At 44.2% G+C, this 20,204-nt stretch overlaps 1 protein-coding gene across 1 annotated transcript in view; it reads right to left on the bottom strand.

The window, feature by feature from the left end:
* The window catches only part of PTPN14 (protein tyrosine phosphatase non-receptor type 14), a 100,573-nt gene that overhangs the window by 8,257 nt on the left and 72,112 nt on the right, over positions 1 to 20,204 (bottom strand). Inside the window, exons 10-16 of the mRNA XM_065881421.1 lie at positions 19,485 to 19,542; positions 16,106 to 16,184; positions 12,448 to 13,925; positions 7,951 to 8,094; positions 6,586 to 6,804; positions 3,314 to 3,442; positions 668 to 902 (exon numbers count right to left, since the gene is read on the bottom strand). Coding sequence (XP_065737493.1) covers positions 668 to 902; positions 3,314 to 3,442; positions 6,586 to 6,804; positions 7,951 to 8,094; positions 12,448 to 13,925; positions 16,106 to 16,184; positions 19,485 to 19,542 — 2,342 coding nt within the window. The remainder of the gene's footprint in view (positions 1 to 667; positions 903 to 3,313; positions 3,443 to 6,585; positions 6,805 to 7,950; positions 8,095 to 12,447; positions 13,926 to 16,105; positions 16,185 to 19,484; positions 19,543 to 20,204) is intronic.

The following is a 20,204-nucleotide window of genomic DNA, read 5'->3' as shown; positions in this document are numbered from 1 at the left end:
CATGAGAAACTTTTAAAGTTGTTTTTTCTATATTTTATTGCTTTGTGTTTCTTTTTTTTTTTTTGGTTGTGGTAAAATATACATAGCAGAAAATTTACCATTTTAATCATTTTAGTGTACATTACATTAAGTGTACAGTGGCATTAAGTATATTCACAGTGTTTTGCAAGCATCACCACTATCCACTTCTAGAAATTTTTCATGGTCCCAAACAGAAACTTTCTATCCATCAGACAGTAACTTCCTATTCCCCTTCCCCCTTGCCCCTGGTAACCTCTATTATACTTTCTATCTCTATGAAGTTGCCTATTTTGGATAACTCATGTAAGTGGAATCACACAACATTTGTCTTTTTGTGTCTGGTTTATTTTATTTAGCATAATGTTTTCAAGGTTCAGACACGTGACACATATCAGAATACTAAAGGTCTAAATCAAGGTAGAACCAATTAGTTTACCACATTAGCTCATCTGCATAAATGGTAAAGAGAATATGATAAATGCCATGTATTAGTCTTCTCTGTTCTACACATACTACTGCAGTATTATATACTGAATGTTGTTAATACTTTTGCCACTTAAGAGAAAGTAGACTCTCTTTCCATTTCACCTCCAACTGATAAGACCATTACTGTTGGTAAAACCCCGACAGGGAAGAAAAGACTTACACAAAAATCCTTGGACATCCTCTGGGCAGCCGTGATCTGGCCAATCAGTATATTGCAAATGCCACACTGTCCTTTCCTGCCCGGACAAAAGGTGCTTGACCTTCAAGCCTGTGGTTGCATAGCAACCGGAATCTGTTCGGAACTTTGTGGTGACCTTGAACTTGCCATAGGTGGCTGAGCTGTGCTTGGAACCCAGTTTGGGCCAATATCGGTGGCTCTTGGTTCGTCCGCCTTCCTGAATCAGACACAGAAGCAAAATTGGACATGAGTCAGGGGAAGCTCTTATCCTCTTAATCTTAAAATCTAAGGACAGCGGAAAACTTGAACGGCTTCTAAGGCACTGACTCAGTAGCATCATGCAGTGTCTATCCCAGAGTAGATACCCATACATTTTAGCTGACACCAATAATAAGATTTACCACACAGTGACATCAATGGAAAAATGTGAAGATTCACAACTGGGCTGCAGTTGAATGTTAGAGAGAAGAGCCAGGGTGAAGACCAGAGGCGGGAACAAGCTAGGTGTGTTCAAGAAACAGAAAGGTCTTCAGTGTGGACGGCAGAGAGGAGGTTAGAAGGCCTCCGGGTCCACGGTAGGGCATTTGGATTTCACCCCACGGTCAGTGGGAAGCCATCCAAAGGTAATGAAGTGACCTTAAGCAGAGGAGTGACAGATCCCAGTAATCGTTCTAGGTCACGCTTCTCACGTCGGATGCTCAGCCCTGGGCTCTCTCTGTTACACCCCACCAGCCACTGACACTGTCTTTATCATCTAGTGTCAATCTCACGTTTTTTTCAGCCTGACCCATCTGTTTTAGTTCCACTGACAACTGAAGCAGAGGAAAACTGGCTTTACCCCTCTTCTCTCTCCCTTAATTTTATCATCTTTTCTGGGGGTATGCATTCTCAACCATTTACAAAATGGGGTCTATTTTAAAGTTTTGCACAGTTTTGATATCATAGGAGTGGGAGCGGGATTGGAAGTGATGGCAGCTTAGAAGGGGACCCAGCGGAAGGGGGTGGTGCGAGAGGAGAAATGCCCAGCGCACGGAGCTGGGGGAATGAGTGGCAAGTGAAGGCTGCCTGCTCACAAAGCAATACAGCTTTGGGTGACACAAGTAATCTTGCCCTGGTTCTTTGGGTTGAATTGAGTCTTCTTAAATTTGAAGCACACCTGCCTCTTTTATTTAACCATCCTGTGAAAGGTTTATCTGAGGCCTTTAATTTACATAACTGCTGAGTACCTACATCAATTACAGATTTCAAAAGACGGTAAGTCTCTGGCTGCCTCACAGATCACTGGATTTTGTTCCTAAGACTGGTCCCTTCTTGTCACTCAGGTTTTGGCTCAAATGCAACCTCCTCAGAGGGCCCCGGGCTGCAGTCTAATCTAAAGTAGCCCCACAGTCACCCTCCATTCCATTACTGGTTTCATTTTTTTTCCATGGCACTTACCACTATCCGAGCTGACTTTGTTCACTTTTTACTGTAAATCCCACTGGGATGTAAGCTCCCTGGGGACAAGGGTCATGCCTATTGTGTTTACCCTGGGGTCAGCACAGATGGTAAGTACACTGTTTTAAGTTGAATGAATCCCTCCCAAGGATGTAATTCGATAAAGTTATAAAACTAGAGATTTTCAGGAACATTTACTCTTTGTGGGAAGGTGGGACAGAAGGTCAGCCTAGAGAAGTACAGCTGGCCTGAAAGAGACCAAAGTCTTTCATCTCTACCTTCTAATGGGCTGTTCTGGAAAGCATCTGCTCAGAAGAGTTAATGAAGGGAACATGACTTTTTTTGTTTCCAGTTCTTTCTGCTCCCCATCCTTTTAAAGTTGTTAGGAAAGGGATATGCAGTACCATACATACGATAAAAAACAAACAAACGAACAGAAAACTCTTTTTCCTTAAATGACTTCAAAACATAAGTTAAAATTTAATGAAAGGAACAAAGGAAGTGGTTAAAATAAAATTAAAATAAAAAATCGAGACTGTGACAAGAGAAGAAACCCAAAACGTCTTCCCCCAAAGACAGCAAGCTCCAAGCGAACTGCTAGACGGAATGGGGATATATGCCAGTTTTTGGAACACCACGTAGACTTCTCTAGTTACAAGGGAAACACTATGTTTGACTTGGCAAAGGAAGAAAAAGATTTTTTTTTTCTCTCCCCAAAGAAAGAGGCCTCTACAGGAACAACAGCTCTGGTCTCTTTTCAGCTGATAAGCAGGAGGGCATGGGAGCCGGCCACGCCCGGGGTTGGGAATATATGCCGATTTACCCAGAGCAGCCCCAAAGTTCTCAAACTCCAGCGGAAAGATCATTGCTTTGTTTGGCACACAGAAGTGAGCTGGCTGAACTGAAGTTTGGTTCTTTTTCGTTTGTTTGTTTAATTTTAGTTCATGGTGATCCAAGGAAAAGAGTTAAGAGCTGGATAAAAACGGGGCATAACAATAAATTATCTTTGGAAAACAAAACAAACCTATATGCAAGTAAGGAGAGGAAAGAGATGCACGTCAGAGAGAAAAGGATTTGCAGAGAAATGGTGCTGCCGGAAGGAGGATGAGGCAGCAAAGTCGTAGACACAAAGCCCATCTTCTGCCCCCCGCCCCCGCCGGGACAGATGGCTGTACGGCCATTCCCCCTTACCTCCTCTGCGGTGACCATGGCGATCACATTCGCTCCCTGCTCCCACACCATCTGCCAGAAGTCATGGCATGTGTGTGGCAGAGGCCCCTGAGTGGCGATGTAGTGCCATTCTGCCCCACCAACCACCACCTGGAAACCAAGGCAAGCATTAGTGAATAAACCCCAAATCCAGGACAGAGTTACACGCTGACCACGGGTCCTTTTGTAGCCACTTGAAAACCTTGAATAATATTTTTAGGCCAAATGTGTTAGTGCTGTCATCAAAAGCCCTGACACCATGGGCAGCTAGTGACATCCATGCTCACATGAAAATACGTTTTGCCACTCAAGCTTATTATAATATACCTCATCATTTTTGGTCTACAACCCACAGTAATTATGTACAAACCAGTGCATATTAAAAACATATATATAAAACACATATATATATACCCACATATACAATATTACATGAATATATGCATATAACCTAACAACTTGTTACAGAAATAATAGTTATGTTTTCAACGTGCAATGTACTGGTAATTGCCATTCTCTTCTCCTTTTTCTAGTCTATTCCATTAAAAAACAAAAGAAAACAAAACAAAAAAACCCCAAACTGCTCCCGACTACTAAATTGATTTCATATACCACTACCATATTGCAGTCCACAGTCTGAGACACAGTACTCCATGACGTCCTTTTAAATAATAGAAAAATCTACCATGAAATAACACCCCTTTGGGAGCAATGTCTTTCTACCACTGCCCTGGTTATGAAGTGTATCCTAAACCTCTGTTGTACCCGCTACTCTGTACCACATACAGCAGAGGTATCATGCATGTACTTAAGCCAACAGTACATGATATTTTATCATCACCTTCCCCTCGTACAATACCACAGCATCCAACTGAACTTTGGAGTCATGAGATGATTTTGGATAATAAAGTCATTACCCCACACAGCTCAGGGTGACCTTGGGAGGATAATTCTGCAGCTATAAATATTAGCAGCAGAGATGCATCAATAAAAAGTCATGCCTCAAGTGTGAAAGCTCATGCCATCAGGGTGAAATGGTGGCCTTTGGAGAGATTCTTTCTGGGTTTGCCTCCATTCCTGTGCCTTGATACTGCCAAGTCAGGCTCCCTTACACATTCACCAGTGGGGGATCTCAAGATGGTGCTAGGGGCAATGAAGTGATCACTTTTTGAAACTTTTTCTCTCATTTATTTTATGAAACTATACACTAACTTGATTCAAACAAAAACAATGTCAGTTACTGTTCGTTACACAAGGCATGTTTAGGTCAAAGCTGGCAAGCAAAATCCATTTTCCGAGTGGGGGGGGGGGGGGGAGATAACACTCATACATTTGCTGGCCGGCTGGCTAGGAGTTTGGCTTATCTGTGGAATTGTGATTTTAAACATTAGCCTCTCTGGCACCCTACAATATAGGAGCCATAAATACTTCCAGAGTATGCTGCTGCCTAGGGCCTTTCAGCGTATTCCCAAGTATTGACAGGAGGGTATTAAAAACTGCATTAAAAACACAACCACCAAAGCTACTGAGGTAGATTTCACAGATGTGATTCCACGTCTGGAGCAAATAAATCTCTGTTCTGTGTTCACGGCTGCTTGGAACCCAGGGAGAAAACATTGGCAAGACATATAACTCTACTCCAAAAACACAAGGACAAGTTCTTGCAAGCTCTCTGGGTCTATTAAACACACCCATGTCTAACCCGGATCCACAAGATGAAATGTGGGCCTCAGAGAATATGGAGGAAGGGATGTTAAGAACACCCACTGGGCACAGCGCATGCAGACTGACAGCTTTTTCCAGAGAGCAGATGGAAAATGGGGGAGGCGTTCTGGCCAAAAGAAGAAGACAGTATATTGCAGCTGTGGAAGATTTTCTCAGACAGTCTAGCAAGATGCAGCCGTGTGATCTGCATCTTTGCATGCATTATTTTGGTCATTGTTTCGTTATCTAAACTAAGCCCATGAAATTCACCACCGTCAGTTTCCTTCAGAGTTTCCTGGGGCTCAGTTTTTACTGTTTCATTGTTTTGAGAGTTCTCACTCTGAAAAATAAGAGTAGAACACACAATATGATCCATGAGAGTTGACGCCATCCTATTTCCTTGGACAGGACTTTCTGACACTTAAAAAATATATGTGGTTATCTATGCTGGGTGAACAAAAACACTACACCCAACCATGGTACACTTCCCATATTCTGTATCAAAACCATTAGAACTGATACATAGGCCAGACATCTGGCTGTATTTTAACGGCTCAAAGGAACCTACCTATAATTTGGCTACAGCTGAAAAGTCCAATGAGGAAAGGAAATAATGCCAGACACAGATTTTCTACCGTTATTGATCACAGCAGACTAGGAATCTGAACCTTGTATTGTTTTGAAAAGCGTCCTGTAACAACTGTTAACAATTATACTAATACAATTCACATCAGTACACAGATTAATTCCCCGACTTCAGAGGTCAGAGCAAATGGTGACATTCTAAACAAAGGTGTTCTGTCATTGCGAGCCCTGAGGAAGGTAAGCTATTTAGGAAACACTTCGCTGCATGCACACATGTATCCATAACTCTAAATTCTAACTGAAGTAAAGCTAAGCTGAAATATCAATACTGAGATATGAAGATTTGGAGTATTTGAAATAGTAACAAACATTTAATGACCCCAACGCACTGAATAATGGTGGCAGATTCATTATCAACCACACCGTTATGGCTTATGTTGAAAGTAGCCCACTCTTGTAAACATCATGCAAATTTGGGACTTCAGCCCTAAAATGCCTGACCAGTAGTATTACAAGGGAGAAACAGTAAGTTTCTGTTGCTCTTGAACATCATAACTCCAGTGACAGAAACATCATGCCTGTGATTTCCAAATTCTCCATCATCTGCAACTTACACACCGCAAGGGCTAATCCTCAGCTTTACCTGTGGGTTTTCGGGAGAGTTACGACACACAGAGAGGAGAAAAAGTTAAACCCTCTGTAATGAGCCAGCTTCAGAAATAGCTGACCTGAGGTTTTTCTTCCCTGAGGCCGCTGGGCTTCCTTCTCTCCGTGCAGTGATAGGCACGGCCTTCCAGTTGACTAAGAAAAGCACAGGAGTTCAAAAACACTCCCTTGGGGTTTGGGGACAAGCCAAGATGCACAGTGGTGGCCCGTATGTGTTCTCCTCCCTGCCCTTTTACCGTTGACCCAGCAATCTTCAGGCAGCCTTCCCAACACACCCCTCTCCACCCCCAACTTCTTACCTTGATGTGGGAGGCGTTAATGTAGCCTGTGTTGTTTTCTTTGGTCGGTATGAGCTCTACGCGGTTCTCCTCATAGGGGACGACCTCCCGGATACGGCTGCGCTCAGCATTTTCTGGCAGAGCTGCCGTGCTGAAAACGCCATTTGCCTTTTTCTTTGGAATCTGCTCATATTCTGTGAACACCATCCCCTCTTCGAGCTTCTTCTTCAGGGTTCTGAACTGCAACAGAAATTGATCTCCAGCTCTCTGAATTACCTTATCCAAACACTCCAACCAAACCACCAGATTTCTTCAAACATTTCCAGTGACAGTGTTAATAAGCAGTTTCAAGATGGACAACTAATATTTGATTATTTGGTCTCGTTACCGACCATATTGCTCGTATCTCTTGTCCAATAACCAATTTCCTTCTCACTCATACCTTAAACAGAACGAATCTGCCAGACCAGGCAAGAGTGGAAATTCAAAGTTAGTATTTTCGTTTTTATCACCTCCGTTTAAAGTTCTAGTGATAAGGAGATTGTTCATCTTAATTACCCAGACGTCCTTCCCTCCACTTACACAGCTGTTCTTAGCTAAATTTTAAGATGATACTGGTCTACAGTCCTCTAGTCGTGGGGATTAGACGCCCCATCTTTTATTTTTCCCACGGTCAAGCTACTAATAACAAAACATGGTATTAATTAGATTAAATGATCCCTCTAAAGCCCCTTCTGGCTCTAAGAGCATGCTAATACTTCATACATGCTGGCAAAACCTAAAACCCTAATCTTATTGTAATGCACTCTATTGCATTTACATGACCTGTTTCTTAACCTGACAGCAATTTCAGGAACTGAAAGAACGTGTTTCTTCACCTCTGAAACACTACCACGCAACGTCTGGTTACTTTTCCCACAATGCATTACCCTAACAATGATAAATCAGCCATATGTTATAGCCAAACAAGGGGCCAGTGTATTAAAGAATTCTATAAATGCGTGGGTAAAAGAATCACTCCCTAGTAAAGGGTATTTGTTCACAAAAATCACAGAAATTGAGAGCTACAGCAACCGCTTAACGTCTTCATTTTGCAAAAAAAAATAAAGACACAGGCCCAGAGAAATTGAATGACTTGACCAAGGCCACACAGCTAGGTAAGGGCTGGTGTCTTTAGGGGTCGTCATGGCACCAACCTGACAAAGAAACATGAGGTGTTGGAAAGGATCGATTTAATACAGCACAGACCAGGTCTTGCTAAGCCTCAAACTGAAGAAATGAATTCGTCAAACACGCCTTCGTGCTGGCATGTCTGGGCGAGGAGAGAGCGTTGGAATCCTAAGACCACAGAGAATGAGTCACACGTTTGACAAGCCCAGCGCTTACCCTCTCATCCATGGGAACTCGGGTGGCATCAACGCGACTTTCTTCCCGCCCCGAGCCCCGTGCAACCGAGAGTCCGTTCAAGGCTGCCAACATCAGTGGCCTCTTCTGTGCCTCCAGGCCTGCCATCTTCTGCTTCTCTAGATTCTTGCGGTAAGAAAAGGCATGTTCTCATTGTGTGTAATACCAGGAGAATGCTGGAATGTGTTTTAATCTCCCCAAATCTGTAACTCCCCAGCCAAGGAATGCAGACAGTCACCATTAGCAGGGCAAATTCAAACACAGTCTTCCCATTATTCCCACTGTGCTGGAGGAAGCTGGTTCCTCCAGGCCTCCTGAGCTTTTATTTAAAATAGAGGAATGAACAAACAAACAAACAAGAGCAAAGACCCAACACAAATACATCCTGCCTCGGGGCTCACAAGAAAACAGTGTACAGGAGACACTTTAGGAAGATAAGGGCTGAAGGAAGACAGGACAAGGAAAAGAGAAACAGAGATTCATGAATAATCAAACTTAATCACAATGATGCACCTTTTATACAGATTAAACAGTAAAAACCTTATAAAAACTGTTTGTTGCATTCTTAAGAGGTTGGATACATACATAAATAGACAAAAACCTTCCCAAGTTTCCATTCAGAGGGGCTCAAGACTTGAGGGTGTTAATCCTGTATTGACTCTCTCTGGTCCCCGGGATATCATCCCCAAAATGAGAGCTGCTGTGGTTTTAGCAGAGTCACTAATACCACAGCCTGGGGCCACCTGAGATGACCTACCCAGCAGCACCCTTCATGCTTCATCCAGAAGACCCACAGGAATGGACACCATGGCTCCCAGGGACCATGGTGGAGCAGCGGTGGATGTGACTGAGCCACGGGAGAACACGGATCTAGGGGCCCAGCAGAGCACTTAGCGGAAGGTTCGGTTGTTAACACCTGGCCCTTGTTTGTGGCTTTGCAACTCCTCTCTATCTCACCTGCACAGACACTGAAACTGGATCAGTCGGGGCTCCTGTTACTTGGTCTATGGCTGTGCTTCCTCACGCCCTCTAAACTGATTGAGGTACCAACAAACCTCCATTTACTCATTTCAGTCAAGACAATGGGAGCATTTCCCACCAAATAATCTTGTCTTAGAAGACAAAAGCACAGAGACTTCATAAAGCATAGAAACAGATAAGTTTTACAGAGTTTATGATTTTGATCCACACGAAAGGGAAACCAATTTGCAGGTTCCTTTGGTTGCCACAGATGAAGGGGTCATCTTATTCCTGTTTTCTTTTTTCAAACCTTTAGGTATTCTTTTTCTTAGTCTGTCATTTAGAAATCTACTCCCCAGAGAAGTATCTTGATGGAGCCACGGTGCAGATTATTCTAATTGTGGGTGTAAGGGGATGGCATTACACCCCTATGTGCATCCCCTCAATACCACCTACAGTCAGAATGGAGCCTTGGGAACTATATCCAATATCCTGGGATAAACCATAATGAAAAAGAATATATATGTAGATAAATATATCCGAGACACTTTGCTGTACAGCAGAAATTAAGCACAACATTGTAAATCAACTATACTTCAATAAAGTTAAAAAAAAAAAAAAAAGAATGGAGCCCTGGCCTTTATGAGTGATTCTGTCAATAAGATGCTTGGTCCAGTGACAGGGCTGACCCATCAGACAAACAAAAGGAGCATCTCAGAGGAAGATTAACTGTGAGAAAGTGAGAAAGGTCCCAAAGGTATAATATTCTTAAGAATGGCCCTGGTTTCTCAACCCCAGACAGATTTTGAAAGTTTTGGATTTAAATGTGCTGGTGTGCGGGGGGTGGGGTGGGGGGGGGAGGTGTTAGTTTACTTGCTTATTAGTTTGTTTTTGTGAGGGAGAATTTTCCCCCCATTATCTCTTTTAGTTGAGAATGTTTTACTCCTCCGCAAAGTTTTAAGACAGCAAATTTTTTTTTAATAAATGGTCCTGAGGTCTTCCCAACAGTCCTTCTGCTTCCTTCCCACCTGCACCATGACGTAACCCCAACTGGGCCCAAAAGCCCAAAGAAACCTATTTGTCTTTCTTGGGAAAGGATTACTACTTACCTAATGAAAACTGAGACCCCAGGGATAACCTATTTGTCTTAGTTCCTCCTTACTTATCCTATCAGCTTATTACCAGAGATCAAAAATAATTAATTCAAAGATCTGATTTGGCCTTTTCTCTTCCCAGTACCTGATTTGGGGTTAGGTGACTAAAGACAGTGAAATGTCTTCCAGGCAGCAGTAGGAGCCAGGAGAAGCTATCAAGACAACAGGCCTGAACTATCCATCAAATGGATAAGCACTTCCAGAACTGGAGGGAGAGACTTGCCTGCAGGGAAAATTCTCACCATAGCTGTCTCCCTCCAGTTCCTATTTGGTTACATTTTCTCATTTTCTTATCCTAGGGAGGCCCCGACGGCCTTCTCTTCTTAGTCATGCCTAACAAGCCAGGCAAAGGCTACCTATGGTGGCGGGGGACAGACAGTCATCTGAGATGTGGGGAGGTCACTGGGGTGAGTTTCTTCATAAAGACAATAGAGACCCATCCCAAGCATCAGTGCCAGTGGTGGTCACCACCTTGTCTGGCTCACTGAAGACCCTCCAAGTCCTACTCTGAGGTTGGGACACCAGCCAAGGGTGGCAGCCCTTGAGCTCACAAGTGTGTAGGACTTGGGGAAAAAATCAGAGAAGGGACTTCCCTGGTGGTCCAGTGGTTAAGACTCCATGCTTCCAATGCATGGGACCAGGATCTTAGCTGCTGGTCGAGGAACTAAGAACCCACATCCTACGAGGCATAGCCAAGAAATAAACATTCTTTTAAATTAAAAAAAACAAAGAAGAAGGTACACATTTAAAAAAAAAAAAATCGGGGAAAATGACATAGGGCTGGGGTAATGATGTTCCTGAACTAGTTAAGGGGTAAAATTGGCTATTCACTCTTACCCAGTGGATGGTATGGGAGGACACGTGCAAACAGGGGAAAAGGCCCTTGCTCCTTTGTGATAATGCCTGAAGCACTATGTAGGGAACCAGTGCCATGAATCTGGCTACAGGCTTTTGTTTAATACAGGTAACAAGAGAAGAGAATGAATATGACCTAAGTGAGGCTAGGGGACCATGCAGGCAGCAGCTGAATGCTTAGATTGATGGGTTCTTGATACTGAGTTGTGTTACAGGGGTGTGAGGCCAAGAAGTGCTGAAAATCCCTTCCTACCAGTGATTACTTTTCCCCGACTCAGAAAGCTCTCACCCCAGGCACCCAGCCTCGCATCTCATTCCAGCATCTCATTCCATCCCCAGGAAAAAGCTCCCCGCCAAGGCACCTAGCCCCGCATCTCAGCCCAACGGTCTTATTTCCCACAGGCACAGCACAACTTTCACAATTTCCCTCTAGGTGGAAAAAGTTACACCTGTACCAACTTCTTAGCAATACTCCACGGATGGCCAAAACCGTGAGGCTAAGAATGTTCTTAAGGTTTGTCTAAAGTAGGGACGTTGCTATGGACTAGACTCCTAAACCGAGGGACTTGGCTTCCTTAAAACTTTGGCTCTTTACAGGTTAATTCCCTCTGGAGAACTGGGAGACTTATAAATGAAGAAAGTCTAATGAACTCCATTAAAGCCCATTTTAAGTTACAACTGCTCTGGAGTTCCTAAAATAAGCCCTGGCTACCTTACAGTTCAGCTGTGGTACATGCAGAGGAGAAGTCAGTCTAGGTTTGAATGGTGACATTGAGAGGATTTTTAAACTTTTTAAGGGAGTGAATACTTCCAGGACAAGTGTGGCCTGTGTATAAATATGCATGTGTGAATTCTTGATAGAGTAAGAATGGTTAATGGAAGCTCAACGGTAAACTTCTGGGTTTATTGTTATTCTCTTGGATTTGTGTTAAACATCTCTCGAAAGAAGATTTGAACATAAAGCTGGATACATCATGGACAATATTGATGAACGATCCTGATATCTAGATCTACACAGAAAGCTGTGCTCTGAAGGGATGCTGCTCTTTTAATATCTAATTGGGCGGGTGGGGGCGGGAAATGCTTTCCCCTGGAAAAACCAAAGCACCAGGAGATGGAGGAAGGTGAGCTCCTGGCAGCTCATGCAATGGGAAGTCTGACCCTGAATAAAGAGCAAATGCTGGCCCAGACACCAATCTCAACACCACCAACCTGTAAGATCCTGACTCTCTCACAGCACTCTGCACCAAGCACACCTACGAGGTGCCATGAATGAGAATGGAAGGTTTATGCGAAAACAAAGTTATGTGAAATGAAACACTACCTGTTTATATGCCAAGTGATTTTTAAATCCCTACCACATTCCCTGAATAAGGCTTGCGCTTTCTTCAGTGCCCAGAGGATGTATGTCTAAATCATGGAAAAGGAGCAGAGGGGGCGGCGGGAGAGGGTGGAAATCAGCCCGTTTAACTGTCCCTCGAAAGATGCCCTGGGAGAGGAAGCCACTTACCCGGATCATCATCTCTCTTTCTATAATGCTGTCCTCCAGGGAGAACATTTCAGACACAGGTCTCTCCTTCACAGGCTCTTTCTTGACCCGCTCCTTCACACTTGTCAGGTCGGGCTCTGAGATGGATGGACCAAGAGAGGACCCGTTGATGGCCATCTGGTCAGCCCGGGAGATACTGATGGCCTTGGCTGGCCCCTGCCTCAGGACCCTGGCCCTGGCGATGGCGGGAGGAAGGCACACCTGGTCTTGCCCCAGCGCCCCGTTGCTCACACTTTTCCTGGGTCCGGGGTACTCGGGTGGGGGCTTGTTTGGAATGCGGGCTAAGGCGGCTTGGAGCTGGACGCTGTACTCCATCTTCTCGCGGAGCACGGGGATCTGGGGCACCGGTTCCGGAGACTCCTCTTCTTCCTCCTCGCTCTCACTGCTGTGGATCAGCATCGTGGCATCCGAGAAAGTCTTCCTGTGGTGATACTCGGGAAGCTGGGGGACCTCGTGGCACCCCGGCACCTCCTCGGGTGGCCCCGGCTCCCGCAGAGTGTTACGGCGGGCCATGGGGATGTTGAGCGACTTCAAGGTCATGGCTTCCATGCCCCGCACCATGCTGCTCATCACCTCCAGGCTGTGGCGCTTGTGCACCGTGCCGTGGTGCTTGGTGGCCGTGAGGGGCTCACTCACCTCCTGGAGAGACTGATGCACCACCGGGGAGCTGTCCTCCTGGAAGGTCTTCACGGACAGCTGCACTTTGCGAGTCACCAAGTCGGGGCTACTGCCGCTGACGTACTTGTGGCGGTGGCTGGCGAGGTCCGGGGTGCTGGTGGCGGGGCGGGGCCGTGGGTAGGGGGGTGGTGGCCGGAAGAGATAGTTTTTGAGCATGTGGGCCGTGTTGTAGTTATAGGTGCCCTGGAGCTGCATGTTGGCCAACTCCGGGGTGCTCACCGTGTGTGAGATGGCGCTTGCCCCGGGCTTGCTGGGCACCGTGGTACTCTTCGGGTTGATCTGGTCCGATGGACTGACCAGTTTGTTACCGTAGCCCCCCTGGGGCCCATAAGGGACAGTGTAGGGGTGCCTCTCCCGCATCTCGGGCTGGCTGTACACCAGATCCTCTGGCTGGTTGTAGGCGTGGGTGTTGATGATGTTGAGGTTCCGCAGGGACTGGCTCTGGCTGTCCGTGTGCACGACCCCCCTCTTCATCTGCCGCATGACTGTCTCATAATCGGGGGTCGGCCGGTAGGATGGCACGATGATGGCGCTGTGCCGGTGGCTCGGGATGTAGTCAGCCCGCATGATGTCACTCCCAGGGATGCTGAGGTTGGAGGACACGGGAGACGCCTGGATGAAGCTTTGGGAGCAACTGAGGGAGTTGACGCTGTGAATGCTACACACACTGCCATTGGTGACGGTGCCATTTATATAACTTAAGTCCAGGCTGTTGTGCGAGTTGCAGTACAAGGCTTCTTCATTCCCATGGAAGATGCTGTCTGCAAGAAGTCACACAGAGGCACGTGAACGTCCACACCATCCTGCTTCAATCAAGTTCATCCTCACACTTACAGAAGTCATAAAAAGGGAAATCCCATGGTCTCCACCCACATATTCCATGGAAAAACTGGTAATTTCTTGGGCAAGATGCCAACATATGGAAGGAACGTTTTAAAGGACACTAAAAAGAAAAAGTGAATCTAAACAAAGAAAACTATGCACACACGGAACCGTTATCACCTGGGCTAAGTTCTCGATTTGGCCACGAGCTTTTAAGTCAGGCACCAACAATGGCCCTCACATTGGGAGACCTGTCCCCTTGTTCACGGCTCAGCGACAGAACTGGATGTTTGGGTCAGGAAGTCAAGAACTTTAATAGGGCAATAGATTTGAAATTATTGAGTACTGGGAGCTGATCTTCCTGACTGCAGTGGGAAAACTCCCTGTATCTGAGGGACTGCCGAGCATCCATCAAGGCACGAGGCAAATAACACAGTCAGGATGTCAGCATGCGTGGCTGCTTCATTCTGATCGGCAACCAACGGAGGGCAAAATAAGAATCAGGAGGTTTTTTTAGCCACTGCCTAAAACCCGCCTCTAGAGTTGGTTTCATCACTGAGGTCAGTTTCACATGAAAATTAATAATACTTTAAAGAGGTACCTAAAGAGATAAAAAGCAGATTTCTAAAGTAAGGCCCATTCTGGGTGTCCAGTGTTCCTTTAACACACACATACACAGACACCCCTAGGCAGGCAACCTCTTGCCAACACACTTTTCTGTGGGCAAAGTATATTCATTTTTTACACTATAGATTTAAGCATGAGCAGTGTAGAAGAAAGCAAAGGCAGAAAAGATTAAAAAACAGAAAAGGTGACTGAAAACACTTAGCTGCCTGAAGAGGAGGGGTGGGAACATAGACCAGATGAGATGATACAGGCAAGAAAAACTAGGAGAACGTGTTGCATTTATCCACCTTAATGGGGTTTGGTGCCCTCCCATAGAAGCAGGGTAACTCTGCTAGTCTGCTTATAAAAAGTTGTATTTTATTAAATTACATCATCTTGATTATCTTAGTCTCCATGCTCACATTTAGACAGTGCAGAAAGATTCAAAGCAGCTAGCATACGATAACCCAGAAACAAATTATCCAATTGCCAAACTGTCAACATCCAATGTTTGATCCCATTCCTTTTTTGAGATACAGTTAGTGTAATGATTACAGAGCCTGGCTCAAGAGTCAGGACACCAATCCTCGTATCCAAGCTTCCCAGGACCCTTTCTGTACCCCGGTTTCTGTATCTGTCAAATGGAAATAATAACAGTACGTATCTCCTAGGGCTATTCTGAGGATTAAATGAGACAATGCAGTGCAAGTGCTCAGAACAAGTGCTTAAGGAGAGGAACTGCTCTCTAAAAGCTCATTCTCAGAATAATTATTATTGGAATGGGTTTTTTTACACACTTTGCATGGGAGTGTTTAGGGAGGAAAAGAGGAATAAAACAGTTTAATAAGCACACTGAGAAAGGGGCCAGTGGGAGAGATCGGAAAGGAGAGTTAAGATGAGGGGCTGAGGGCTTCCCTGGTGGCGCAGTGGTTGAGGGTCCGCCTGCCGATGCAGGGGACAAGGGTTCGTGGCCCGGTCCGGGAAGATCCCACATGCCGCGGAGCGGCTGGGCCCGTGAGCCATGGACGCTGAGCCTGTGCTCCGCAACGGGAGAGGCCACAACAGTGAGAGGCCCGCGTAAGGCAAAAAAAAAAAAGAGGGGCTGAGATTTTATGTGTATTTCTTTCAATTATTCTGATGCCTGTGTTCTCTGTCACCTTGAAAACCTGCTTGATTGTTACAAGCTCTCTGACACTGACAAGGAGGGTGAAGAGCATTCTGTGGGACTTAGCTGTCACTCTCCTCTCTGTCCCACTTACAAGAAGGAAGAGGAGAAAGGAACTTGCTCACTGCCTTCCCCCAAGTCCCTCTGGAGTCAATTCTGGGGAAATTCTCCTCTCAGGAGTAAATGATATTCTATGCCTTTCACAAATCCAAGCTGTTGCCTGCTGCCATTCAGACAATGACAAAGTTAAAATGAAAGTATCACGGTCACCCCCCCCCCCAAAGTTTCAGTACCCGTCACCAGTTCTCAACTTTGCGTCTTAAGAAGGGACAGCGGCAAGCCAGTTACCTTGAGAAGTGTGTGTTTCCGAGTAGTGTTCGCCACACTGGACGTGCATGGGAGGCAAGATGTACGGTTGTTGCCGGGGCTGAAACAGAGAACACGGCACAGGTGGGAGGCCTTGGCGCAAACGGCCGTAACACTCACGAGCACCAGCGCGAGCACACGGTGGTCCTGCAGGGAGGCACGCTGCAGATGCTCTGCCCTCCACACTCAACCCAACCCTTCCCTAAGCATCCGCACCCCCGTCTCGTCACCAAGCTCAGGACTGGAGAAACAAGAAGCGGGGAATGGGGAGGCTGGTTCAAGGTGAGAGAGAGGCTGTAATCAACATGAAGGCACCTATTTATAACGTATTTTCTAACACACCTGCAAGGCTCCCAATGCCTTTTTTAAAGGAATAACTCAGAAGATGTACTTTATTATGTTCCACCTAAAACATAATGAGAGTAAGGCGGAAGCCTGTTTCCTTCTATTCAAAATTGGGTCCTTCCTGGAGCCACAAGTTCGTCCCCATCAGCACAGTTGTACCTATGACCCTAGTTCACAGTGCCACATCAGCCTCAAATAGGGACAGGGGAGTGTTAAGATGGGCCCACTTGCAAATTTATATAAAATCTGAGATGTGATCCCTAACAATGAGCGTGCAGTTCCCAGGACCACTTATTGACCCTCCCATTGCAGAGGATCCGGTTCAACCATCTAGCCCTTCAGTGAGGACTCTTCGCCATAAGACTCTTAAAGATGGACATTTAGACTCAACCTGAATAACTCCGTGCTGCAGAGGAGGGCGAAACTTCTAGAGAAAACACCAAAATGCTTAGAGAGCTTCACTACCTGGGGAGCTGAGAAAGGAAAGATGATGAATGGCTAATACGGTCTAGAGCAAGTCATTTAACCTCAGTAGGTCTCAGCTTCCTGTCACTCAAGTCAGTCTCCTCCCGCCAACATTATCCATTTTATTCACGTATTAGGGTTCCAGGTGAAGGAAGAGTTTTGATATTAAAAAACTAAACTTTAAGCTTGTTAACCACCAAACAGGATGATCTCTTATATTTCTATTTGATTATTTTAAAATTAATCTGATAGATATTAGTTTAAATGTTACTGCTTTGGGACAGAGCTGAGATCAAGTCAAAAAAAAAAAACAAAAACAACCCCACAAAGCCAGCAGGGGTCACACTTTCTCAGTATTCCTCAACAGAAGAAGAATACTCTACGGAGAGTCCAAGGCTGGGCAAATAACTCATCTACTATTTCCTTTGCTACAAATAATGTTTAAGCATCAAAGGGGCAAATAAAGAAGGTAATGAAGACAAGAAATCCAAAAATGAAAGAGAATCAGGGTAGAGGAATTAAAGAATTGAAATTAATCTAAGAAAGTAGTTCAGGGTATCAGCTTTTCTAAATATTCCCAAATCTCTCTCGGCTGGTTTTTGAGTAGCAATTTAAAAATATTTTTCCTCTTTTTGATAATACGTAATTCAACTCAATTTTTCCATGATTGGACAGCCAGTTTTTAGGTTTAAAAAAACAAAACAGAACAAAACAAAACAGTAGGGAGGGATTCATACAAGGGAACAGAAATATACAGCAAGGCAAAGTTGGCTCACCTCTGCCTTCTCTCGCTCTTATTTAAAAAAAAAAAAAAAAGAAAAATCCTATAAGTAGGTGACTGTTTATGAACTGGCATAAGTCTGTAAGCAATACAAGTGAGAAACAGTAATAGCTAATCCTCCAAACACCATTTCAGGATTATTTATTGTCTCTTTATATATTTCAATATATTATTGTTTCTTTCCAGATCTGCTAACACAAAAACAAATTAGATGCCACAATATAGGAGCTAGAAGGGCAAGAGAAAAACAACAATTAGAAGCCCTTGTTATCAGCCAGGAAGCCCAAAGGAGACAATGTTCTCTGGTTTTACTCTCACTCATCCCAAGGAGCTCTTGCTGAAATGGTTTAATCCTAAGGGGCAGAGGAAAGGGAGAAGCCAGGAATCTGGCTTCCTGTAGATCATCTTCATCCAAACAAAACAGGAAAGCCTCTGTATCTTCTCTAGATTATTAGGATGAGATCAAGTCACAAGATAGCCCTAAAACACTTTGCTTCCCCTGGTGTTTCATGGACACAAGTGAACAATTATGTCACTAGTAAAGACATGTGGACCTTAAGGAAGGGAAAAGGAAAATCATATCAACAAAGGAGAAGAATAAGGAAACCAGTGCCATGAACAAATCTGTTGATACTTCAGGGGAGAAGCCCAAAGCAGCCCTCTACATCTCCAAGGCAAAGACCTCTTGTGAGATGTTGTGCATTAACACAGAGATTAATAATATTCACGTGGGTTTGCAGGAATTATCAATATTATGTGATATGATGACCAAACTCTAGAATTCTAAGAGTTCAGGTCAATGCATTTTCCAGAAGAAAAAGAAAAAATTCCTAAAACGGTTCCTTTTAAAAGACAAGTGAAAGATGTGCTATAGGATATATATTGCGTACAAAGAAAAATTCCATTTTATTCTCCCATCAACTCAAAGGAACTGTTCAACCTACACACATTTAAAGGTCACATGTTTATTCTGATTTTGTGTAAAATAAATCATAACCTAAAATAAAAGAATTATGACGTAAAACAAGTAGACATTTTAAAGGAAACGAACACTCCCACGTCTTGCTATGATATCCTCCTTAAGTAATTCTCAAAATAAAACACAGTCTAAGACAGAACACATGCGATGAAATGAGTTGTTTTCCCTTATTCACATGATTAGAAGAGCAGTTTTTAAAAAAAAGGCTAATGGTAGGTAGAGAAGCGGATCAACTAAAATTCTGTTGGCCTTAAAATTAGAAAATTAATTAATTTTAATTTTCTTCCCCACTGAATACTCTACCTAAGACCATCAACTAGACTCCTTCAATTTTTGCTCATTTAAAGTAGATATTTTCTGACTAGTTTATTAAACTCTGTCTACGGCAGTGAATACAAAAGGATTTGTGGAGATTATAACTGAAGACACGTCTATATGCAAAAATCAGAAATAGCGGATAAAGATAGATAAAGCAAGTGGAAAAAAGCACACAGTAGGTTGCGTGCTCAAGGAACATGGTCTCATCAGCCCAGACTAAAATTCATGGGGGTGAACCCTGAGTCACACTTAGAAAAGTGACGGACATGGGTGGGCACAAGAGGGACAAAATGGGTGTGCATCTCACCTGCATAGCAGACTGATGCCCTTCTGTGTTCTCACCATATCTCACCTGGTCATGAGGTCACGACCTAGGCATGAGGCCCTAGTCATCCCTCTCCTCAAGTTAACAACAAAGGGACACTCACACCCCGACAGGCAGAGGACTTGATAACTGAAGATTTCATACATACCAGGGAGGACCGGCTCCAGGTGGGCTGGCGTCTGATAGGGGGTGGAGAATTTGATTGTCTACGTGAGAAGTTGAAAAAAATGAGGATGGTTATTATTATTTACCATGTACGAGAAGACCAGATAGACAAGAGAGGGAGAAGAGGGGAAAGGAGAAAAGATGAGTTAAGAATTACAGCAAAACATAAACATTTTCTATTTCTGGGTGCTGAAGCTAAGAACAATTTCGATTTCTTTTTTGTCCTTTCTTTATTTTCAAAATGTTTGGAACATATGATACTTTTATAATATGTTTTACAAAGTAATATTAGAAGAACGAGGCTTATTTCTAAAGACAAATTATAAGGGAAATAAAAATCAACAACAGTCTTTTAGAGGTTGGAGAGTGGAGACCTCTGGAAGGATGCTGTTCAGATGAGGCTAATTTCCTGAAACTCCAGAGGGCTATCCCAAGTCCTCAAGTAGCCCATGCTGAGGCTCGGAAACTATCAATATGTACAGACTTTACTGTCTATGTGGGGTAGGCCGTATGCTTTTTAGAGAGTCCCAGTTTTTATCAGATAAGCGGTTAGGAACCTCCCGTACATGGTTGTGAAGAAGAAAGGAATGATTATTACAGAAGTAGAAAGGAAAACAGAATTTCCTTAATTTTCAGTCTAATATGTGAGGCTCACTCATATATGTGATGCTCACTCATGTGAGAAGAAAAGGCCACAAAAGAA

Source organism: Phocoena phocoena, chromosome 1 (genome assembly GCF_963924675.1).
Source record: "Phocoena phocoena chromosome 1, mPhoPho1.1, whole genome shotgun sequence".
Classification (NCBI taxonomy): Eukaryota; Metazoa; Chordata; class Mammalia; order Artiodactyla; family Phocoenidae; genus Phocoena; species Phocoena phocoena.
This window is presented reverse-complemented; position numbering and strand designations above follow the sequence as displayed.